The sequence below is a fragment of the Equus caballus genome, chromosome 16 (assembly GCF_041296265.1).
Source record: "Equus caballus isolate H_3958 breed thoroughbred chromosome 16, TB-T2T, whole genome shotgun sequence".
Classification (NCBI taxonomy): Eukaryota; Metazoa; Chordata; class Mammalia; order Perissodactyla; family Equidae; genus Equus; species Equus caballus.
Window position 1 is genome coordinate 55,087,765 of NC_091699.1, and position 25,195 is coordinate 55,112,959.

Here is a 25,195-nt window from a genome sequence, read left to right on the forward strand (position 1 = left end):
GTTGCCGCAGACAAGCACTCAGTGAGTACACGGAAGTGGGGCTGTCTTCTTTCTGAAGCCGTTTCAGATGAAGTTGAATATTTTTAAACTAGGCAAGCAACACCACAGCTGAAAATGCTTGGATTTGAAAATAAACGTGTGGCAGATTTACACAAATCCCCTGAATCAGTTAGAGACACTTTCAGCAGCAAGTACAGTACGTGACTGAGGGGGCTCACACACCCGAGCTTTATGTTTCTTGCATAAGAAGAAGTCTGGAGGCGGCAGCTGCTGATATCGACTCAGAGATCAGTGATGTCAGGCTCTGATTTGGTATCAGTTCCATTCTCTGGGTCCCTTCACGTCAAAAGATGGCAGCAGCAACTCCAAACATCATTCCTTGTGCAGCTGAGTTCAAAGAGGAAGCAGAGGAGCCTAGAACGGGGACTCTCCTTCCTTGCTGAAGTAGAAATCATTCCCAGAAGGCCCCTCCCACCAGCACACTTCCCCTTACATCCCACTGTCCAGAACTGGGTCATACACCCACCCATTGACAAGGGGCAGATTTCACCTTCTTTACAATCCAAGTCTCTTCCCAATGCCTAAACACTATTGAGGTTCTTTTAGGGAGGGATGGCTTTGGCTGGAGGACAAAAAGCGTATTCCCAGCCCTCTTTCTCTGGGACGCAGAAGCCTGAGTTCCTGTCCTGGTCCTGGTCCTATTTCTGCCTTGCTCAGGGGTGAATAACATGATGAACTGGATGCATCATCCTAAGCCAAGGAACGTGAGCTAGCAGTGAGGTTTCTGCATGAGACTGCTTTCCTCACTGGCTCCATGGCAAGAAACAAATTTGAAAACTGGTAGACAAGATCATTTCATAGGCAACTGCTACCTCAGATGTTTCTGAGTGTTGGCAGGGTTGACTGGCCAGCATCTTTTCTTGTCTCCAGGCATTTTTTGCAGACATGCACAGATAGAGATGCAGATGTTGACACAGATACAAATGTAATTATAGATTTTCTTGTCTGATGATGTCTGCAGAGCAGGTGCAGATCCATCTGCTGGGGAAGGCTCAGGAGAAGTCCAACTAGGACCAGGGGCTGCGGCAAATTGAGGGACCTCAGCCTCGTGAGAGCAAGCGAGGCTTTCCAGGGCACTCCAGCAGATGCACTGAAGTCTCTGCACAGGAATGGAAGTCTGGACAAACAGCAGTGGAGGTGTGGGGAACAGAGGACAGCTAATAACCAGACCTACCCTAAAAGGCCTCTGATCCACTCTCCTGATTCTAGGAGAAGAGACATAGTCCCTCTTGACTGGAAGTGTGTTGGGAAGAATAAGAATTCAGGATTATCTTTGAAAAGTTACTTAAAAGTACATAAAGTTGCAAAATGCTGTATTGTGATGAGTAGTAGTGGTGACCTTTACAAATTCAGTTGAAGGGTTAAAAGGAAGTAGAGATGCACCATCAGTACTAATCTGTAAATAATGTGAGTATAAGGCTTAAGACAGAGTGGCCAACCATCCTAGACAAACTGGGACAAGTTGATCACTCTAGCTTAAGGTAATAATCAAAAGCAAATTGAGCGCTTTGAAAGACTTGATAAAGGCAAATTATTAGAAAGCATTTTGCTAAAGAGATAAATGTGGGCAATATAACTAAGGAAGTTTAGAAAAATCTTGCAAATCTAGCAGAGAAATCTAGAAGACGTTGCTTTGCCTGTGTCTTTAAGTTCTTGCTTTGCTTTAATGTTACAGGAACCAGAAATGGAGCACAGCACCGTATGACTTACTCAGCAACATTAGTGCTCCAGTTCATAACTCATTTCTAAGAAAAGGCCATCACTAAAGATCGTTAAGAAAATCACATTTATGGGTTTAAGTTTCAGTGTTTGTGGCCTGATGTTTTCTTTTCCTTTTATGATTCTCCACTTTATCACTTTTAATTAATCAACTCATTGCCAGTCATAATTGAGTTAGCCAGAAAGACTTCAAAGTTTTCAAAAGGCTAACATCATCCTCAATCATCTCAACATCTCTTAATGTTTTGGAGCTAGAAGGGATCTTAAGGATAACCCAATCTGATGCTCTCTTGTCACAAATGATGTTGCTCAGGCTCCAAGAGAGGATGTCCTTGACCACGGCCCCACTGTGAGTAGAGGAGCAAAATAAGCACCTCTCCCACTGCTCTACACTGAAGGCAGTTGTGTGGGGGCCAGAAGAATGCTGTGGCAGGCAGGATAATGGTCCCCCACAGACGCCATACCCTTACCCCTGGAACCTCTGAATATGTTATTGACAAGGCCAGAGGGACTTTGCAGATGTGATTAAGGTAAAGGACCTTGAGATGGAGGGATTATCCTGGATTGTCTGAGTGAACCAGTCTGATCACATGTGTTCTTAAAAATGCGAGAGGAGGCAGAAGGTGAGTCAGAGAGATACAATAACGAAAGAAGAGGCAGAAGAGGGTCACAGCAAGAGAGGATTCTGACCCACCCTTGCCGGCTTTGAAGATGGAGGACGTGAGATAGAACCAAGACATTCAGCCCTAGCAATGGAGAATGGCCTTAGCTGACAGCCAGCAAGGAAACGGGGATCTCAGTCCTACAGCCACAGGAACTTTGTTCGGCCAACAACCTGAATGAGCAAGGAAACGGATCCTCCTCTACAGCTCTCGGAAAGGAGCACGGCCCCATCAACACCTTGTTTTCAGTCTGGTGAGACCCATGTTGGACTTCTGATCTACAGAACGTTAAGATAATAAATTTGTGGTGTTTATGCTGCTAAGTTTGAGGTAACTTGTTACAGCAGCAATAGAAAACTAATACAAATGCGATAGTGACAGTCCTCTCCTTGTTTCAGAATATTCTGACGCATAGCAATTGATGTCATAGAAAAGATTCTAGAAGAGCAAGTCATAGAGAAGGATTTATGGTTTAGAAACTCTTGAGTGAAGGCCAACAGGTTATCAAGGAAGTGGCACCTGAAAGATCCAAGGAACTGAGTGTAGATAGAGCAACTTTCCTGCAACGTGTTCGAAGCTCTCACAGTAGCTGCTCCTCCCCTCCCCCAAGGAGGCACCAAGGCCCACAGAAGAACTAGTGGACAGTAAGTGGGTATACGGTGGGCAGGAACCAGGACAATTGTGACAATACCCAGCTGCAGGAGGCACTCATCAGCAAGTTCACTTCTTGCTCATCCAAAGACAGTTCTGTTGGAAAAGTAGGTTTTCTTCATTCATTCATTCAACAGAGTCACTGAGCACCTGCTGTGCACCAAGCCCTGTTCTAAGTACTGGAGATAAAGCAGAGCACAAAACAGACCAGGTTTCTGCATTCCTGGTACTTATACTCTGGTATAGGAGGTAGACACATGAACAAGGAAACAAACAAGGTGATTTCTGAAATTGACATAGTATGAAGAAAATAAAAACCACTTTCTGTGATGGGGCAGTGGTCAGGGAATCCTATTTGAGGTGGTGAGCTCCTCTGAGCTGAGTCCATGACAAGAAAGAGCAAGCTATGTGGTGGTTGGGGAAATCATGCTCCGAGCAGAAGGAACAGCAGGTACAAAGGACCTGTGGTGGGAATGAGATTGGCAGGTTTGAAGAAAAGAAATGTACAAGGTGACTGTGGCAATGTGAAGGTGCACAAGGGAGAGAGGTGTGCAATCAGAATGGAGAAGTGTTCGAGGGCTAGATCAGGAAGGGTCTTGTCGGCCAGGTTCAGGAGGTGGGATCTTATTTATAGTGCAAGGGGAATCCATTGGAGGTGGTGATGTGACTGGACGTGTGTTTTTAAAAAGGCCTTTCTAGCTGCTATGTGGAGAATGGGGGGAGGGGAATAAGAGGAGTATGGAGTATTGGAGTACGTTAGGAAACCTCTACAGAAGCCAGAGATGATGGTGATCTGGATCAGGATGGTGGTAGAGCAGATGGTGAGACGTGGCTGGATTTTGGAAGAACAGGGGATGCAGCTCCCGATGAACTGGCTGCTGGGAAGAGCAAAGGAGAGAGCGTGCCTTTTATGAGTGAGATGGGGCCTGCCCTTTGGGAGACAGACACTGCCTGAAAACATTGTTTGCTCTGTTGGGAAATGTAAACATGGACTTCTCTCATGTGCACTGGAATTCAGTTATTAAGCTAGGGGCATGGAGTGCAACCAGAGCTCAGAAAAACGAGAATCCACAGGGGATCCAGTGCTTTGCATATTTAATTCGTTTACTTTTTAAATCAATACAATTAGGTGAGTTCTATTTTAAGCTCTATTATAGATGAGGAAACGGAGGCACAGAGAGGCTGGGTAACTGTCTTAGGTCACTCACGGGATCACCAACATCCCAGCTACTGAGAGGGGATTTTTGGTTTTTTTGTGAGGAAGATTGGCCCTGAGCTAACATCTGTGCCAATCTTCCTCTATTTTGTATGTGGCGCTTGTATGTACACTGCTTGATGAGCAGTGTGCATGTCTGTGCCCAGGATCTGAACCCGCGAACCCTGGGCCACCGAAGTGGAGCATGAGAACTTAATGACTACACCACCAGGCTGGGCCCTAGAGCAGGGACTTGGATCCAGGCAATCTAACTCCCCATCTGAGCACTTACATGCTACGTTCTCCTCGACAAGGATTTGGTGTACTGGTCACGTCTGTAACTAATGATGCACTGGGAGCTTAAACAAATGTTAGAAAGTGTAATTCTTCTAATTCATGAATATACTTATTTTTTTCTAACATTTGCCCAAGTTAGACATTTAGGTCATTGGTTCTCAACAGCGGGCAATTTTGTCCCCCAGGAGACATTTGGTGATGTCTGGACACACTTGTTTGTCACAACTGAGAGGGCAGAGTTACTGGCATCTAGAGGCCAGGCGCGCTCCTAAACCATCTCGAGTGCATAGGAGAACCCCCCGAACAGAGAATGTTCCAGCCCCAGTGCCAAGGCTGAGAACTCCTCTTGTAGGTGAACATAGGCTGGAGGATATGCATGCACCCGTGAATGATGACAGACAGGAGCGTGCAATTAATTGTCCAATCGATATATATTTAGGCAGTGTTAGGGGTTTCTCTCTAGGGGACAGGAAGAAGATGTGTTGTAATTTGTAATCGCACATTCTAGTCTGAGAGATGGGACATAGCACAAAACAAGATAATCACTGGCGAGGCGACCTAGAAGTGATTCTGAGGGCAAAAGGGTCTCAGAGAGGGAACGTTGATGGAGGATTGCATCAGGCTTCAAAGAGGTGGCACCTGGGATGGCGACCTGAAGATGGAGCATCATTTGGGTGGGGAAAGCCCTGGTAGGGCCCTTTGCCTTGGGAAGAACCATTCGTGAAGACACCAAGGTAAGAATTAGCAGGAGTACGGGCGCTGGGGGAGTAGAGTGGGGAGGTGCAGAGAGGCACGGAAAGGGAACGATATGGGAATTTGGAGTTGACTGAATCAGTTTCTCCTGATGGAAGGAGGGCAGGGTAAGGCCAGATTATGGAGGGCTTAGAAAACCAAGCATGGGTTTGCTCGGGGAAGGACTAGGGAACTAAGAGCACTCTCCAAGTGAGATTTTGTACATGCCTTGGGGGCATTTCTCAGTCATGGTAGAAAATGCCACCTGGAGGAGCTGGTCTGGAGGGGTGGAGGCCAGAAGGCTGGGCTGCGACTCAGCTTGCAGTGATGAGGTGGGTTTAGGTGATGATGGGGTAGGTTTAGGTGATGGAGATGAGGCAGGTTTAGGTTGGGTGATGAAGTGGGTTTAGGTGATGGTGATGAGGCTGGTTTAGGTGGTGACCGCAGAAATGGAGAAGGATAAACTCAACAGTCAGTTCTCTGAGCATCCAAGTTACTCCCCCATTCACAGATGAGAAGTCAGAGACACTGTGAGGCTAAGTGACTTGCCTGCTGTTGCGACCAGCTAATAAGTGGCAGGCCTGGGCTGGACTGGGCTTTGTCCACTTGTGTGGACGGCAAGAGAAAACCTCCGTGGAGCTTGGTTTGTAGAGAATCTAGGGCCAAGACTGTGTAAAGGGTAAGACCCCGATTCCGAGTATATTCCAGGAGAAAAGGCAATGGTGGAGATAACTGAAGACAGCAGTAGTGGTTGCGCTCGAGTGGGTGGGCCATGATGGACTTTTTTCTTCTTTCCCTTTTTCTGTTTTCGGAAATGTATTTAATGAACAATTCTACTTTCACAATAAAGGGGAAGAGAGCATTTGAGCATCTGTATCTACTACTAAAGAGAAATGAGTGAGAAAAAGACCAAGAAGAAGCCACTGTGTTTTGCTGGAGGGAAGAGATGGGGGTGGGGGGAGGAGGCCCTCAGGAGAGCAGCCTCCCCGGGAAGCAGGAGGTCAGGGGGAGGAGGGGAGGCAGGGCTCAAGTGTCTGGGTTTGCAGTGACACGGAACCAAGAATTGGGATGGGAAGAAGCACCACGGTTGAGCCAGGCGGGACTCCCATTTTTCTGAACGCACTGAATTGCACACCCCTACCCTCACAGTCCCCTTCTTGTCCTTCAGAGAAACCAGTGTCCCTGTGATCCTGGTAGGACTTATCTGTGACTCTGCCCGCTCATCTGGCAGCTATCGCCCTGAGCTGCTAGGAGCCTGGAGAAGATGAAGGCTTTCGTGGTTCTGTCCCTCATTGGGTACCTGGTGGTTCCAAGTGGCGCTGCTGTCTTGGGGCGCTGTGTGGTGGCTAAGAAGCTCCATGAAGGAGGCCTGAGTAATTTTGAGGGCTACAGCCTTGAAAACTGTGAGTATGCCTTCTCAGCCCCCTCTCTCCTCACCTCCTTCCCCTCTGTCCTCTGCCCAGGCATCCCCAACTCCAGGCTTCTCTGAGCCACACACCTCCTGTTCCATCTTAGGGGTGTGCCTGGCTTACTTTGAGAGCAAGTTCAACCCCATGGCTGTCTATGAGAACACGCGCGATGGCTACACCGGCTTCGGCCTCTTTCAGATCCGCAACAATGTCTGGTGCGACAGAGGCAAGAACCGCTGCCACGTGTCCTGCTCCGGTAGGTCACCGCCCTCCATTGCGCACCGGGGCACCGGGGACCGCAGCATTGAGCTCAGAGGTGTGCCTTTCCGAAGGCCGGAGTTTACAAGCTTGGAGCAGGGAGCAGGAGGGCCAGGGGGCTGGGCTGAGCCGAGTCCCAGGTGGGGCCCTGGAGAGGCTGAAGGCCCCACTGCCAGGGGATCAGGGAGAAAGAGCTGCAGAGTCAGGCATGCGGCCTGGGATGGAGCGATGGAGACCCACGTCCAGGTGGGCAGAGAAGGCATCGGGATGTTGAGAGGAGGCGAGGAGGAGGCGGCCAAAGTCAGAGCCCATCCGACCCTGAAGGGTGAGAGCAGAGGGCACAGTGGGCCTGATTTTACCACACTTGGCCACCACACTCTTCTTTAAGGGGAACAGATGCTGCCACTTTGACAGGCAGAAATGGTCACTGGGGGGAGACAGGAGTAGGCCGTCCCAAGGGGAGCTTGCCCTGCTGCTTTTTGGGGCTCCCAAACACTGTGGTCAGGAGGAGGTGCTTGCCCAAGATTCACTCATCCTGTGAACATTTACCGAGCCCCCACTAAGTGCCAGGCCTCCTGGAGTTGACATTCGAGTGCTTGCTAACTGCCAGGTACTCTTCTAAGCTCTTCACAGGTATTAATTCGTCTAATCTTCACAATGACCCCCAGGATGTGTGCACTGTTACTATCCCCATTCCATAAGTGTGGAAATTGAGGCCCAGAGAGAGTAAGTACGTGCCCAAGGCCACATAGCTGGTAGGTGGTAGAGCTGGGAGAAAATCCAAGCAGTGTGACTCCTGCCTCAGGGCAACTATGAGGCTGCACGGCCAGAGCTCCTCCTGATGCCTGAGGCTGTCACTGTGCAGCATGAGGCTCTAAGGGTGCCAGCATCCTAGGGTCTTCCTAATGAGCAACCTCCCTCCCCGTGATGGGTGAGAAATGTCCCAGAGTCGGTGGCTTCTGAGCTGGGTCTTTAGGAGGCAGAGTGGAGAGGTCATGGCACAGGCTTACAGCCTTACAGTGTGGTCCTGGAGGAACCTGCCTTGTGTTGGGTCCCATGCTCAGCCTTGGGGCTCCAGAGAGGAGAAAGATAGTTTCCAGATTCAAGGAGAAGCAGAACTGCAAAGTAAGAGGGAAAGGCGCAAGAGCCATGCAGGAACTTCGTGGGAATCCCAGCTGCTCCCACGATGTGCTACATGCACTTGTGCAAGTCACTTCCTAGAGCTTCCTTGTCTGTGAAGTGAGGACGACATTACCTACCTCTTATAGTTGCTGTCAGCATTAAATGGAGTCATGTATGTGAAACACTGTGGAGGACCCATAGTGAATTACAATAATCACAGTCTAGGGAAGACATACACATTAAGAAGGTGACTTAATTACTGTGATGGAACTTTCAGTGTCATCTTGAGCTTCCTGGTAGCCAAAGCAAAAAGAGAAACACAGTAAACCTATAATTTATATCTCATAAGAAGAAATATATATATATGTTTGTATATATTAAAAAATATATAGGTATATGTGTGTGAATACACACACAGAGCCAGAATCCATGGGAGAAACATATAGTTATCTGTAACAGAGGTGGTGGTACTGGGTCCTGTAATGAAAATATGGTGGACTAGACATCCTGGAAAATCCTCCCACTAGATAAAATATAAAACAGAAAAAAATCTTTTAAAGTACCTGGGTGAGCTGGCAAGAAAGTAAGAGAAATCCCTTGAGGCTAAAAAGAGGCCCAAGAATCCAGATAGGTGAGTGAGGATGGAAGACAACGAGGACCCTGGGGCATCTGCTGATTCCCTGTAGCGTGATGCACAGGTTTGTGGTCACCATGTAGACTGGGCCTGAGCAAGGTGAGGAAGTGTGTTGGAGACCTCCATAGAAAGCCAAGAGCCCCAGAGAGCTGCCCTGTCAGCTGAAAGAGGTGAGCTGGAAACTCCCCAAAGTGAGGACATTCCAGAAAGAGGGGAAACCGTCTTCCCTGAGGATGTGGAAGCCCAGCCCATAGATCTCACAAGGCACCATTGGGAGGCGCTACCCTGTGCTAAGTGCGGGGGGCAGTGCAGAGGAATCGGGTGCTTTCCCTGTCTGGCAGGGTGGGGAGCAGAAAGAGCACAGGCTTTGAGGTCAGAGTCTTGGCTCCACCTCCTACTGGTTCTGTGATTTGAGCCTCAGTTTTCTTATCTGTGAAATGGAGATAATAATAGTGCCTAGCCCGTAAGGCTTTTATGCGTTCGTAGAGCACTACGTACCGTGCATGTAAAGGGCTGAGCACCGTACACGGTCTAGTGCTTGATGAATACAACTCTCTTTCATTCAGAGGATTTATGAGGCAGTTGGGGGTTAGGATGTATGTATTACACATGGGTGTGCATGTATGCATGTGGGTGTGTGTATGGGTGTGTATAACAGATAAGTGCTGAATCAAAGTGGCATTTTACACAGAAGAAGGGAGAGGGCTCAGTGGGCTAGGTGGTCAGTGACAGACTTTTAAGGACTGTACTGTTGCGATGAGCAGATCCAGGTTGGGAGACGAGCTTGAACAAAGTCTGGGCAGAGGAACTGCATGTGATCCTCAAGCTGTGGGTACTGGGGTGGAGCACCCACCATTGGGTGGGCACCGTCTTTGCCTCCTGCCCCTTGACGTGTCTTGAATGGTGCGGTGGTGGAGGAAAGCAGTGGAAGGCGAGGTTGTAGAAGTGGAAAGGCATGTTGGGCCAAGTTGGACTAAGGCAAGGATTTGGGGTTCTGTTTCACAGGCAATTAGGGGGCACTGAAGTAATGTTTTAAGGAAAAGCAAGCGATCAGACTAGATGACGGAAGGCGGGAGACTGCAATGTAGGCAGAAGGAGGGGATTGCAGTAGTCAGGCGGGAGGTCTTGGCTTCCACCCTCCAAGGTGGGAATGGAGGATGAATGCATAGACACGTTGGCTCTTCAGAGGTACCTCTGGGCCCTCTCACATGTGGTTCCTTCTGCCTGGAACAATTTTCCTGCCGTGATTCCCTCAACCCCCTTTCCTTACCTCCTCTTTTAGATGTCACTTGGCCCAATAACCCTTCCCTGACCCTTCAAGTCTGCATTAGGTGCCCCCACATCAAGCTGCCTTCCCCATCACTCCAGGTATCCTTTGTACTATAACGTCGACCATCTTTGTCTATCCCCTCCCAGACTGCAGGCTCTTGGAGGGCAGCGGTGTCTGTCGTTCTATCTCCACAGCCTCTTATGTTGCCTAGTGCAGAATATTCACTATATATATTTTTTTATGAAAATATTATTATAAGAATTACAAGAAAAAAAAATCAATACATTTAGTAAAAGATGACCACATCCTGCACCTCCCAGTCTTGTCTGAGAAAAATCCAGGGGTAGATTTATTCTTGGAATCACATGGAAGCCTCTCCAACGTGAGCACCGTGTACCTTCTCTAACGTCACTCTGACCTATCTGCCACGTGGTGGTGTGGTATCATCCCACTTTATTTTCTCCACAGCTTTACTGAATCCAAATTTACAGAAGACAATTGAATGTGCCAAGAAAATTGTAAAGGAAAAAGAAGGGATGAGAGCATGGTGAGTGGTACATCTTTAAATAGCCTGTATTAATGACTTTCACATTGTCTTTAATCTTAATCTTGGCCTAATCTTGGTTACTGCACCTCTGCAATCCCAAACTAGTAGGCTCCTAGCCACCAAGTTAAGCAGTGGAACACCACTGAGTTCTGTGACCCCAAGGCTGCAGGAGGAAGGAAATAATTATCAGCAAATTGCCGTAAGTTGAACATGTTTTTCCCCTGTCAAATCTTGTTTAGGATTATACAGGATGCCAGGATGAGCATCTTTGAAATAAATCTCTGGGTGTATCTCTGATTATTTCTTTCATATTAATTCCTACAAAGGTTTTTGAAAACTTTTAGGGTTCTTGACGTACATTGTGAAATGACTCTCCAGCAGACTTGTACAAGTTTATACTAATAATAGTTTAATAAAATGCCTATTTACTGCACTCTCACTAGTTACAAAACCTTTGCCATTTGAAAGATGAATAACAAATTTGTCTTATCCTCTTTTACATTTTATGATATACATTAGGGTATTTTCCCATTATGTTTGTTATATATTTACATTCTTTTGTAATGTTTTTCACTGTCCCTGTCCTTTGCCCATTTATTTTAATTCAGGTCATCATGTTGGTTTGAAAGAACTCTTTATATATTAGGTTTAGCAACTGATTGTTATATATTTGTTGCCAAAAATAGCTGCAACTCTGATTTCTTCTTTAACCATACATTTGCTTAGGAAAGCCTTTAAAATTTACACGTGGTTGGGCCTGTTTTTGACTTCTTTCACTCCATATTACATTTGTTCACATGGTTGTGTGCAGTTGTGATTTGTCCATTCTCATTGCTGTAAAGTATTCCATCATATAGATACATCATAATTACTTATCCATTCTTTTGATGGTGGCATTTGGGTAGTTTTCACTTTTTTTAGTGATGCCATGAACATTCTATACCTGTCTTTTGGTGAACATATAAATGGATTTTTCCATTGATTATACAAGGAATAAAATTGCTTGTCATAGGATATGCATATTTTCAGATTTGGTGTATTCTGCCAAACAGTTTTCTAGAAAGATTTTGTCAGCTTACACTCCCATCAGCAGTTATGGGTTTCAGTTACTCCAAATTCTTGCCAATGCTTGGTGTTTTTTAGTTTATTCTTGTGACTGTGTAGTGGTATTGCATTGTGGGTTTCCTTTCCATTTCCCTGGTGACTAATGAGATTGAACACCTTTTCAAATGTTTCATGGCCATTTAGATATCCTTTTTTTGTGAAGTGCCTGTTCAAAATCTTTTGCTAATTTTTCTATTGCGTTTTCTGTCTTTTTCTTATTAATTTGTCAGGAGTTATTTACATATTCTTGATAGAGGTTTTTTGTTGGAAACAAGGATTGCAAATATCTTCTTTCATTCTGTGGGTTACCTTTTCACCTTCTTAATGGAGTGTTGATAAACAGAAGTTCTTACTCTTAATTTAGTCTAATTTATCATTACTTTCCCTTTCTGGTTATTTTTGGTTATTTTAAGGAAACATTTGCCTATTCCTAGGTCATGAGGATATTCTCCTTAATTTTTTTGAAGGCTTTATTGTTTTACCTTTCACATTTGGCTCTACAATGCCTTTCCTTTCTTTTTCTTGCCTTATCACATTGGCTAAGATCACCAGTAAATATTGAATAGAAGGGATGACAGTGGCATCCTTTCTATTCCCAATCTCACAGGTAGGAAGTTCAATATTTTATCAAGTGTGGTGTTTTCTTTACGATTTCTGAGATACTCTTAATCAGATTAAGCATAGTCCTTTCCATTTCTAGTTTGTTAAAGGTTGTTTTTTTTTTCTTTAATCATGAATCAGTATTGAATTTGGTTATTATGTTTTTAGTTTCTTTGTACTTCCGTGTTAGCCTATCCATCTTCCTTTTGAAATTCAAACTGTTGTCTTTTTTGTTTCTCTTCTCTTCCATGGCTTTCTCCAGAGATCGTGTCTGGTTACATCTTACTGAGGATGCCACTTTTAACAAATTTATTTCTGGATCCTGCAATATGCTATCTTCAGAAGGACATTCCTCTGAATTTCACTACAATGCCCTCTTTTCTTCTTGTGATATTTTCCCATGGGTCCCATGTTAGTTTTTCCCTTCCTTGAATAGGAAAGACTTACTTATATTCAGTATTTGCCAAATAGATAGGTTTGTGACTTCTTCTTGTCTCTGCTCAGTTACTTGGGTGATAGTCAGACCTCCTTCTCAGATATCCATCTTGGCTTAGATTGGCATGTAATGCACATCCCATGGCCCAACTTCCAATTTGGAGATTTTTATGATATATGTGTCAGTTTCTTTCTCATAGGCTGAACCAGTGGAGTACATGAAAACCCTCCATTTCCAGCATGCATTGCTACCACCTCCATCTATACCATTTATCATGGTGGACCTATATTATCCAGTAGACACTGTGTCACTACCAATTTCCACCTTCTCCTGTCTTTCAACCCTCTCCTCCATCCCACATTTCATAATTGACTGCCTGGTTTATTCTGGGCATTGTAGTCTCCAGTGAGATCTAGAAACAATGTCGTATCTCCTCAGCTCCAGATTATACATCTAAATATATCTGAATTAGGGTTTATCTTGCAGTTGATGTGTCCTCCCCCTAAAGTTGTTAATAAATCATTCTTGCATCTTACAATAGAAGCTATCTTAGAGGAAATCCTCTAATGATAGTTACAATTTCTTGGCTGCTTTAGTGTGTAGGCCTTGTAGGTTTATATAAATGTCATTGTTTAATCCTCACAGATATCTCTGCAGTGAGTATTTTTGTCCATTAAAAATGAGGAAACTGAGGCACAGAGAGGTAGAGTAACTTACCCATGGTCGCAGCACTGAAATTGATCCTGGATCTGTGCTATTCCAAGCCTCAGCTTTCACCAGGCAACTCAAAGAGATGGGAATGGTTTGCACAGGATATCTGTGCTCTGGTCATGTAGAAGGCAACAAAAGGATGCTGTCCAGTTCTCTTTTGCGCACAGACTCAGGATTTCAGAGCAGGGTTGGTCAATGGGGGAGGGGAGGACTGCAGGTAGCCTCATTTCACTGGTGGAAGCCTGAGTGGCATTCCTTACTGTAACCCACAGGCCCTGTAGGCAGTGGAGATCTTGTCCAGAATCTGGCAACAGCAGATGTGTCCGTCTCAGAGGTCCAGGCTTTTGTGGTTGCTTTTTTATCTTTTTCTGCGTCTTTGGGAGCAAAGCTCAGCCAGAGATTCTGGGCTGTTTCTCTTACCTCTGTATCTCCAACATCTAGCTCTATGCCTGGCATGTAACAGATGTCCCCTGAATGTTCATTAAAAGACCAAGGCTGCATTTGGGGCCATTAGCCAGAAGCCATTTTTAAAACTTTTACTTTTTAATTTATCATTTATAAAAATAAAAATAATACATACTTTAAAATTAATAATAAAAAACTTATCAGCAGGCTCCTGTTACTATGTCTTACAAATCAGAGAAAAACATAGGCACAAATATCTTAAAACACGCATGGAATCCCAACGTATACACTCACATGCACTTAGCTTTTTTTCACTTATTAATAGAGCTTGTGACTCCAGCACATTATCACCCAGAGGTCTCTGCCATCACTGTAACAACTACTTAGTACCCTGCTGTGTGGACGCTGCAGGGGATTATCTGCCAGTCCCCTGTTGATGAACATTTAAGTTCTTTCCATTTTTGTTGCCACTGCTGTTTCAACCAGTTCTACAGTGAGCATCTTGCTCTTAGAATTTGTACTTTCTTTCAAGTGTATCCTTAGGGAAATCCTTTGCAGAAGATTTGCTGGGACCATTCAGTGCATTTAAAAGTTGGAGGGAGATCACCAAATTGGCATTCAGGGAGGGGTGTCTGCACTACAGTGCGTGAGGGGCCTGTATTGCTCCAGCTCACTAGCCTGGAGCATTAAAACTTGTGTGGTTTTTGGAAATTGAGACTTGTGAAACCATACTATTCTGTTTTATTTTGCATTTTTAAACTATAAAAAAGTTGAGCATCTTTTCATGGGTTTGTTGGCCATTTTTCTGTGAACTGCTTGTTCAAATTCTTAGCCCATTTTTGTATGGGTATGATAATGTTTTCTTTTGTTTTTATTGATTTTATATGAGTCCTTTATAAACTAGGGTTAGTAGACCTCTGTCCATCATATCCATGTGCACTATTTTTCTAGGTTTGTTATTTGTATTTTGACTTCGTTTATGGTATTTTCATCATGCAGGAGTTTTACATGTTCACAGAATCAAAGTCCTCAATCTTTTGTTTGTGGTTCTGAGTTTTTATGAAATCTCTTGTTAAAGACTTTTCATACTCCAAGATTATAAAGAAATCAGCCATGTTTTCCTCTGTATTAGGACAGTGCCTGGCACAAAATAAGCCCTATAGTAAGTTTCTGTTAAATAAATTAGAAAATAGAATTTGCATGGTTTCATGTTTTTCTACTAAATTTTTGGCCTTCTTATAATTTATTTTCATATAAAAAGTGAGATAGGGATCCAGCTTTATATTTTTCAAAGGTTTAGTCAGTGGTCTCAACACTACTTATTTATTAATCCGTTTTCCTCACTAATTTAATACATTGCATTTTAAACTGGGAGTTGCCTTATTAATGTTAACTGTCTTCTGAGTGTTCAAAATATCTTTCGTACCTAGTCTCAACTTTCCCATTAATTTGGAAGCTTGGCTGGCCCTCAGCATAGGCACTAATGAGCTAAACTCATCTTTATTGTAGTACAGCACTGAGCAGGGCTATGCCAGGCCGGCTGATCAAGGCCTTCTGACTTGCTCAGGATTCCCAGGGAAGTGAGCTCTTATTAAGCTAGTAAACAGCCACGTCTTTCCCAAAGCTCAGATCAAGCGGCTTTGCAGAGTCGGGGCAGACAGGAAGGGAGACAACCAAGGCCCTGTGTGCCCTCGCACTTCTGCAACGCCTGCCCAGGGCTGCGGAAGTCCTTGCGATTTCTGAAAATATGTACGCGTGTGTTTTCCCTGCTGCCTTATAGCCGTGAGGGGCCAGGGGCCCGCAGCCCCTTCTTCAGCTGTGGGAACCCCTACCCATGAAGACTCCTGGGGGCCTGCCCGGCTGAGGGATGGGACTAACTAAACAGGATTTCTAATGGCCTGCAGTGGGCCTGGTGACTCCAACAGCTTCTAGATTGAGATAGGAGGACCTGGGGCCTGGGTGCTGGCATAGGGCCTGGGAATAGGGGGGTCACTTTTAGGGGCACCAGGAGAAAAGCTTAGAGAAACTCGGTCCTGCTGAGCAAGGCAGGGTTGAGGAGACGGAGGGAATCTTGGAAGGTGAAGCAGGTGCGGGGAAATTTGAAGGAGGCCCTGGCCCAGGAGATGAGGGCTCCCATTTCAGATCTAGGGTCTGCCACGTACTCACCAGATGACCCTGGGCAAGTCACAGAACTTCTCTGATGCTCACTTCAGAGAAGTTAAAAATCCTTACCTTGCAGCGTTGGGGGGAGATTTCACAGTTTGCTGTTCAGCTTCCCCATCTCACAGTGTGGATTTATAGAAAGAGGGAGGGAGGTTGTGGGCATGAGCACGTAGGGAGCACCAGCAATCATATTAGGATGTGGTGGAGACAGCAAGAGAGACATACTCGAGGTGCACAAAAGCTTTCAGAAATGTGCCCACAGCAGGGGTAACAAGCTCAAATGCTCCAGGGGCCAGGCCGGGGGTGTAAATGGGCCAGTGGGAGCTGCGGAGGCCTGGAGATCCCAAGCTCTGACAGCGTCCCCGCTCTTCGCTTTCGCTCCTGTTCACTCTCCCTGGCTTTCACCTCCGCAGGCCCTCCTGGTCCCTGAACTGTCAGAACTCGGACACTCTGGCACGGTGGTTGGACGGATGCAAGCTGTAGCCACCGAGGCGGCCCTCGCAATCCTCACCATGTGCATCTTCTGCATGAAGATGCTTTTCTGTTTGCTACCTTCCCTCGACCTTGTTGCATAACTCACCGCTTGACAGCTCCAGATGGAGAAGGACAAAAGTTCGCTCTATCCACGGATGCAGGATGCAGAATAAACCAGCTAATTATTCAGCCCAGGTCAAAGTCTCCACTTATATTAATACACTGTGGTTGTTACTATGTTAACCATTATTTACCATTATCATGATTTATGTCTCATGCTGGGACACACAGGTGAAAGTGAGGAGACCATAAAATCCTCTTTGCACTTCTATAGAGAGGATTCAGTGACAGTTGCACTTTCTTATAAAAAGTTAAGTTCTGGGGGCCAGCCCAGTGGCATAGTGGTTAAGTTCACGTGCTCTGCTCTGGCAGCCAGCGGTTCACTGGTTTGGATCCTGGGTGTGGACCTACATGCCGCTTATCAAGCCATGCTGTGGCAGGCATCCCACATGTAAAATAGAGGAAGATGGGCATGGATGTTAGCTCAGGGCCAATCTTCCTTAGCAAAAAAGAGGAGAATTGGGAGCAGATGTTAGCTCAGCGCCAATTTTCCTCAAAAAAAAAAAAGTTAAGTTCTAAAAAATTATCAGTAATGCATACTTGCACTAGAGAAATCGTGAAAAATACAGAAATGGAAAAAAGAAGAATCCTCCTATAATCTTAGTGCCCAAAGACAATCTCTATCATGCCTTCATTGTACTCCCTTTTGGTCTTTTTTCTGTGTAGGGCTTTTTCTTTTTTTCAACATTGCTGTGATAATGCTGTAGATAGAGTTTTGTACCTCGCCTTTTAGAAAGAAAAAGCATAGTAATAAACCTTTCCTCCTTGTGTATTTCAATTTTAAGTAGAAAGGTGTTTATTTCTAAAGCTTAGTGGCTTACAGAATCCTTGCATGGGACGGAGCAGCAAATGTCAGCCTGGGCTTCAAGGACCCACCCACCCAAGACATGGGAGCAGAAGTAGCAGCCAAGGTTTCTGCTGCCAGAAGCCAGGTCACCTGCGGGAACCTAAGCTATGACGGGGTTTGGAGAATACAGTCCTTAACTGTTCAGCCCTTATACAGGAGGAAAGCACTGGAGTGGCATCGAGAGAGCCCATCTATAGCATCTGCCTCACCATGGTGTTAGAGATTCTTCAAAATGAAATTTCAGCGATAGTGTTCGTTGTATGAATGCACCATATTTTTTTTCACTTTACTGTCAGATTTTTAGATATTGCCATTTTAGAAACAATTACAAAGAATACTATTGTGGCCGTTTGTGGCTGCCTCTCTTTTCACTTTTACACTTTTAAAATAACACAAACAACACATATTTAATAAAGAAAACTTTATTTTTACAGATTGTCATAAAGAAGGAAGTTAAAAACCCATCACCCTCCCACTGAAACAGAAGTTTTCATCACTGCTCTGTAGACGCACTTGAGAGAACCCTGACGTAGGGATGGTTAGTGTCAATCTTTTCACGTGTGCCCTTCCCTACCTCAGGGTGTCTGCACATTTTTTTCCTTACATAGATGGACTGCCACTGTATATACAGTTTTGTGTCTTGCTTTTTTCATTTAATGTTTTGTGGTCTCATATTTCCAGGTCTATGATGGGGTCCCAGCACTGTTTTTAATAACTGCACAGTATCCCCCTATGTGGACAAACTATAATGTGTATAACCATCCTTTGTTACTTTGTTCAATTTAGATAAAAAGGAAATGACATAAGTGAATCATGACCCCCTTAAAGGCAGTGGGACCGAAAGCAAGCCAGCCCTCCTTTTTGTTTGCATCTTGGTTACTTTCAGAAAGGGGAAGAAAGAGCTCTAAGTCAGAATTTCAGGGGCAGAACTTTGACTCAAGTTTAGTAATGACTGATCAGTTTAATCAATTGGTTTCACGTGGCTTTCCCCGCTCTCTCGAGACGAGGCAGTTGGATAGTCCCGAAGCACATAGCTTGAATCGTACAATAAAGTTCCTGCTGGCGACGCGCTTGCTGTTGAGAGCAACGAGAAGATTTTGAGAACTTGAGAGCAACTTTCTTATTGAGCTGGGAGCCCCACACTGTTTCCGAGGGTGAGCCCAAGCGTGACAACACACCCGACCTCAACCCAAGCTTAATGCAGACATTAATGACAGCCTGCAATTGATTCAAACACTATCTCCTCAAGTACCACATCCAGCGCACTGCCGCCTCCTTCCAGCCCGTTGCTTCCGCCGGGCTCATCATCGTCCTCTAATGGCCACTTGTGTCAATAGGGGCGGGAGGCTTGAGGACAAAGCAAATGTTAGTGTATTGATTGGAAAGCCTCTCTAGGGTTTCCCAACATCGCTCCGAGCTTGGCTCCTGTCCCACTGGTAATGCACATCACAATCTAGCACTCATTCCGGAGCCACATCTCCCTGTCTGGTTTACAGAGTGATCAAAACTAGATTAAAAAGTCTCAATAACAACAACTCCTGTTATTATTACTTCTATCACCAGCAGCTACCATACTAACTCCAATTTCACAAATATTACACATGAGCCTTTACAGACAATATTTTCATACCCTGCAAAACCTGACAAGGTAGGTGTGAATTATAACCACATTACAGGTGGAGAAGCTGAGGCTTGGAGGGGCTACAAACTTGGCTTTACTCCAGCCTGGTAAGTGATGGAGAGGGAACAGGTATCTCCCCGAAACCTATAGCTCCCGTACATAGTCGCCCCTCCAAACCCTGGTACTATATTGGTGTTAATTTTCTATTCCACCTATTAGCTGGAAAATTGGGTCTCTGGCTTTTTTTAAGAATTTGCATTGAAGATGTTTTAGGCAACTAGCGCAGGACGATGGGTCATTGTCATAGTGCCCAATTCAAAGGCTGGGAAATTAAGGCCCTAAGAGCTGAAGTAACTTTCTCAACTATGCAAAATAAGTCAATAGAGAAGGCAGTGTGGTGACCTGCAACATTTCCAAACTTCTATCATGATAAAACTCACCTGGGTTGGCTGTTAACATGCTGATTCCTGGGCCATGCCCCATAGCTACTGAGTCCCTATCTCCAGGGATGGGGCCCAGGAGTCTGCGTTTTTAAAAGTGTCTCTGGATAAATCTGATCTTTGGGAAAGTTGGGAGAAATTGGTTAGTAGAAAGCGTATGGGTTGGGAAGAGTCAGAAGACATAGGGATCATTCTTGGCTCTGCCACTGATTGTTGAGCCGTCTAATTTTCTGAGCCTCATTTTTCCTACCTGTAGACCAAAGTGAATGTCCCTGACTGGGTTGGCCACACAGTGTGGTGTTGAGGGGGTGGCAGTGAGGTGATGGGGTCTTCTGACTCCTGGGCCCTTTACCTGCTTCCCAGAACCTTGTTGACTTTATCAGTAAAGAGGCTGCTAAAGATCTGCTATCAAGAGGGTTGGGATGGGGCATGTGTGTGACCCTCACTGTTTGGTGTCATGTGTTCCTGAAGGGTAGCTTGGCCAAGTCGGTTACTGGAGTATAAACATTGAATCTTATCCTCAAGACACTGCTTTCTAGAATTTCCCTTAAATGGTGGCTGGTTTTGTTTTGTTTTTGTGAGGAAGATTGGCCCTGAGCTAACATCTGTTGCCAATCTTCTTCTTTTTGCTTGAGGAAGATTTTTGCTGAGCTTAACGTCTGTGCCAATCTCCCTCTGTTTTGTATGTGGGTCACTGCCACAGCATGGCTTGATAAGCAGTGCATAGGTCTGCACCCGGAATCCAAATCTGCAAACCCCAGGCCAACGAAGTGGAGTGCATGAACTTAACCACTACACTATCAGGTTGGCCCCCTGCTTTTTGTTTTGAATCTCAAATCCTACATTACTTCTGGGGCTAGAGGTGAGCCAGGCAGCCGCTGCTCCTCATTGCTGCTTCCTCTTCCTCCCTAGACTTCTCCAGCTCCTTTGAAGTGAGTGCTGCTCCTCCATTCTCTTCTCCCTGCCCTTCATTCACTGAAGGTTTGGGCTCCTGACTCACTGCTTTTCCACCACTGCTGGAGTCATCATTCTCAGTGGTCTCAGTATTTATGTGGACAATCCACTAGCATCCTTACTTCTCAGTTCCTCAAGGTCATTGCCTGCAAAGATCTTGTCCTCCATCTCACTTCACCAACCACTCCCATGGCCATAACTTAGCCTTGTCATTACTAATAACATCACCACCTCCAAAATCTCAGTTCTAAGCACCTCACTCTTTGAACACCACCTTGTATCTTTCCATGGCATTCCCTCTAAGAGTTCTCTAACTCCAACAATTTTGTCTCCACTGGTATCTCTAAGGATTGGCTCTATCAGCCTTGCTCTGCCCCTCACCTTCCCCACGTCCTCACTTCTCTTTTACCCTGGCTTAGATTCCAGAGCTGCCATCATGATGTCGTGCATGCATTCTCATCTCCCTTGCCCATCTTTCCTCTCTCCGACATACCCACCCAGCTATTCAACCCCAGTTAAACCAACTCTCCACCTACTCTGCATTTGCACCCAAGTACAATTTAGAGAAGAGGAAAAAAAACCCCACAACGCCATGTTGACTGATGTCACTTTAAATTCTTGACAACCATTATCAAGTGGGCCTTTACATTTCCAATCAATTTCACACTTTCTCCTCTCTCTCTAAATCTGCAACACCTCCTCCCTCAACCACCCTCTTAATTGATGATATTGCTTCCTCTTTCACTGGAGAAATAGAAGCCATCAGATAAGACCATCTGCAGGCTCCCATCACCACATCTGCCCTCCCACACACCCCTCCTTCCCTCTGTGGTTATGGATGAACTGGTGATGTTCCCAGATAAGGCTGACCTCTCCGCTTGTGTCCTGGATCCCATCCACTCTTGCTCACTCTCAGACTTTACAAGAGACAAGTGATAACGCGCGATCACTTTTTCTTCCCTACTTAATTGCTTACATCATCATAAAAACATATTGTAATATCTCCCATTTAAAAAAAATCCCTCTCGTGGCCTCTCATTTCCTGCCATTTCCTCAAAAATTCCTCAAAAGAATTGTCCAGTTGGCCCTCTTCTCTGCCTAACCTTCCATTCTTTTTTTAATCCAACTCATTGGATTCATCTCTATTGTGGTTCCCAGTGATCTGCATATTGCCAAATCCAATGACCAATTCTCAGGTCACATCTTGCTCTCAGCAGCATTTGACATTCTTGATCCTTCTTTCCTTCTTAAAACACTTAATTTGCCCTCTGCTGAGGCACCATACATTCCTGGTGCTTCTCCCATCTCACTGGTCACTACTTCTTCACCTCCTTTGTTGATGTCTCTTCCTCTTCCTGGTCAATGTTAGAGGGACCCAGGCTCTGTCCTCAGGCCTCTTCTCTGTTTTCATCTACTTCCAGGGCTTTAAATAACATCAGTATGCTTATGACTTCCAAATATGTATATTTCCTTCCCAATATTTCCCTCAAAGTCCAAATTCGCATATAAAAATCCAAATTCTACTTCTCCACTTGACTGTCTAATAGACATTCTCTATACAGTACAGCAGCAGCAGAAAATGGATATGAATTGAAAAGGGCCCAGAAATCTCAGGTACAAACGTCTTTGTCCTTGAATTTCTGGGACCCACAGGTTAGACATTGTCTCCAAGTGTGTGGAGCACCTCAGCACCAGGAAGCCTGCTCATACTGGGGGTATCTTATGGTGAGTTGGTCATGTAAGCATGCTCTAGCTATGCGATCAGCCTTAGCTGTTCAAATCCCCCTGCCATCAAAACTGGGTGCAAACTATCAGCCCAATTATTTTCCTAAATAATGCTGACAGGCTGATTCATCTTGTTCCAAAGGAGCTCATTGACCCAAGGGTACAGGACATCACTTTCTTTCATTAATACACTCCATACCATTGGCCAAGGGTCATTTGCTTTAGAGAGAGACGTGAAATCTAGACCATTTGGTATTAACTCATGCTATGCAGGTACTGCTACAATGAATAAGGCATTTTGTAAGCCTACGGATAGTGGACCTGACAGAAGCATTACAGGCAGGGCAGGAAAATATTCCAGTGAGTATATAAATAGCTGCTCCTGCCATGATTATAGGGGTCCAATGTAATCAACCATTCACCAAGTGGCTAACTGGGTCCTCTGGGGAAGGATGCTATATCCGGGGCATCAACAATAGTCTCTGCTACTGGTAGGTTGAGCAGCTCAGTCTTGGCGAAGAGAAATCCATGTTGTTGAGGACATGCATGAACTCCATCCCTGCTACCATAGCCCTTTATTTTGCTCATCAGTTGTGGTTAGGAAAGGAGACTGCTGACATTCACAACTCATCTTGTCTGCCAGGTTATTGGAAGCCTCCTCTGCCATGGGTGCCCTGGAGTGAGCATTCACACAGGACACAGATATCCTCACAGTGGGTTCCCAATCCAAGAGATCCATCTGCAGATCTTTTCCCCAGACTTCTTTGTTGCCAGTCTGCCAGTCTTGTTCCTTGTAAATCCCTTACCAAACTCTTAGCCACTCCCCATAAATCAGCATAGATCTCTACTTCTGACCATCTTTCTTTCCAGGCAAAAAAGACAACCCACTGTGTTGCTTAAAGTCTGCACACAGGGAGGATTTCCCTCTGTATAATGCTGGCGTAGTCTACATCCAGTGGGTGCAGCACCTGGTGTAGATCCATCCATGAACCAGGACTGAGGTTTTTCTTCCCCTGTCAGCTGGTGGTAAAGAACTCCCCATGAAGTCATAGGTGATGACTGAGGGGGTAGAGGGACTGTAGGCACCTCTTACGCAACTGACTTGTGCCTTTGGACCTGATTGAGTCCAATATTCTATCCATCACTTTTATTGGATGGTGCATGCTGCTGCACACACAAAGCCACCTATTGGCTTGGACCATCAGAAAACATCTAGTTCTCAATGAGCAGTTCAGATCATGCAGGCCCTTGGTCTGCTACAGCCAGCCCTGGTAGCCAGGTAGGAACTGCCTCTCAAAAGGAAAATAGTTATTTCTGGAATAGGGCACGGCTTTACTTCCAAACCTTAGGGCACTATGCTGTACTTTATCAAGACTTTCCAGAGGCTCCATGGAATTAGCTGCTGGCAAAACTGTTAGAAGAGCTAAAGGAGCACAAGTCAGCCACTTCCAGGTTTACCGCCGCAGCCGTGTTGCGAGGAGTCAGAAAGTGGCTGCTGCCGGGATGTGTGAAACTCGCAGGAACTGCTGCCAACTTCCCAGCAAGCCTGCAGCCTTGAGTGAGGTGACCGCAGGGGGATGTAGCTGCTGCGAGGACTCTGGCCTGTGGAGTCTCCACATGCACCGGTCTCCGATGAAGGAGGGGAATGTCTGTTACGCTCCGTCTGCCGTCTACATCTCTGTGACTGTAGCTCTGTGGTGAAGCCTAGACTGGATCTGGAGCCCTGTTGGCACAGGTACCTCCCAGATCCCCAGCGCCTACAACCCAGGGGAGAACACGGAAGCAGGCATGTTGCTCATTACTCTAGCTCTTCCTCCATGAGAGATTCATTTCCTTGAAAAGAAACAAAAGATTACAAATCCTCGGAGAGATATGATCTAATTAGGTCAATTTGCTAAGAACTTATTGCAGTGAAAACACTCAAGTTAATGCAGTTTGTTACTTTTAATTATTAATTTCTACATCATTATATAAGCTCATAAAATGAAGAGCAAAATACGTTTTGTTGTGAAAATCAACACTCTCTCATCTTTCTCTCACTTTCCTCTCCTTAGAAAAAGCATGTTCAACTTTTTCAGCTGATGCTTTTGGTATTTCTCTCTCCTACTCTGAAGAATATGCTCTTCAGCTACTTCTTGGTTTGTGTAAAGTTGGGGGTTGCCTTACAATAAAACAAGGAGATTCAGCTCTCTGTCGCTCTTGTATCCCCACCGCACACACAGACCCCCCAAGGCCCCCATCCTACCGCTATAGTCCAGCTGTGATTTGGGTTCTATCAGTATTTGGTCTCCACCATGGCTATGAAAACGCTCTTCACAGATGAGCCACAGGGCATACTCTATGATTCTCTCTCCTGAACAACATGTTCTCCTCTTTAGTGAATTATTGTCTGTTTTTGCTTTTTCGCTTGCTTAGTTTCTTACATACTTATCACTCATTCAGTCCCATCTTTTCTCCAATTGTCCAATTCTCCTCTCAGAATGTTCAGATTCTTTACGTTTTCTTTTAGTTTGGTGTTCTTAAAGAAATCTCTCTCCTGATGCCTTCTGACTGCCTCAGTCTTCACTGGTCTTTTGCCTTATGCATACCTGTTGTTCTAGAATCTTCCTTCACCACCATCACTTTTGCTTCTCTCCTGAGTTAGATCTCTTGTTTCCTAAAAGCATGCGTTCTTCTTTCTCAGTTTACTCCCTTGTTTTATTGGAGCACATCCTTCACAAGCTTTCTTAGAAAGGGCACATGGGACTTTTTCGAAGTTTTTTTAAACCTTGCATGTCTGAAAATATCTTTATTCCACCCTGACATTTGGCGGATACTTTGGTTGGGTGTAGAATTCTAGATCAAAAATAATTTTCCTTTAGAATGTTGATTATATTGTTCTTGGTTAGTCTGAGATCATTCTAATTCTGGTTCTTTGTATGTGACATGTCTTTTCTTTCTGGAAGTTTGTAGGATAGTCCCACCCAGATTCTGAATTTCACAATGACATGTCTTAATGTGCTTAAAGTCCAATGTAATGGGAATTTTCAATCTGGAGAC

General features: G+C 45.1%; 1 protein-coding gene across 2 annotated transcripts; it reads left to right on the forward strand.

Annotated features, from left to right (window-relative positions):
- Nucleotides 1-2,868: 2,868 nt before the first annotated feature.
- On the forward strand, nt 2,869-16,643 carry LYZL4 (lysozyme like 4). Of its 2 annotated transcripts, none has more exons than XM_005600805.4 (5): nt 2,869-3,199; nt 6,485-6,719; nt 6,832-6,981; nt 10,478-10,556; nt 16,389-16,643. In XM_005600805.4, the coding sequence occupies exons 2-5, from the start codon at nt 6,581-6,583 to the stop codon at nt 16,456-16,458; spliced, it is 438 nt and encodes a 145-aa protein (XP_005600862.1). In that variant the 5' UTR covers nt 2,869-3,199; nt 6,485-6,580; the 3' UTR covers nt 16,459-16,643. The 2 variants fall into 2 exon arrangements, with proteins under 2 accessions (XP_005600862.1, XP_001497585.2); XM_001497535.6 differs by having other exon boundaries at nt 2,898-3,085.
- The last annotated feature ends 8,552 nt before the right edge of the window (nt 16,644-25,195 follow it).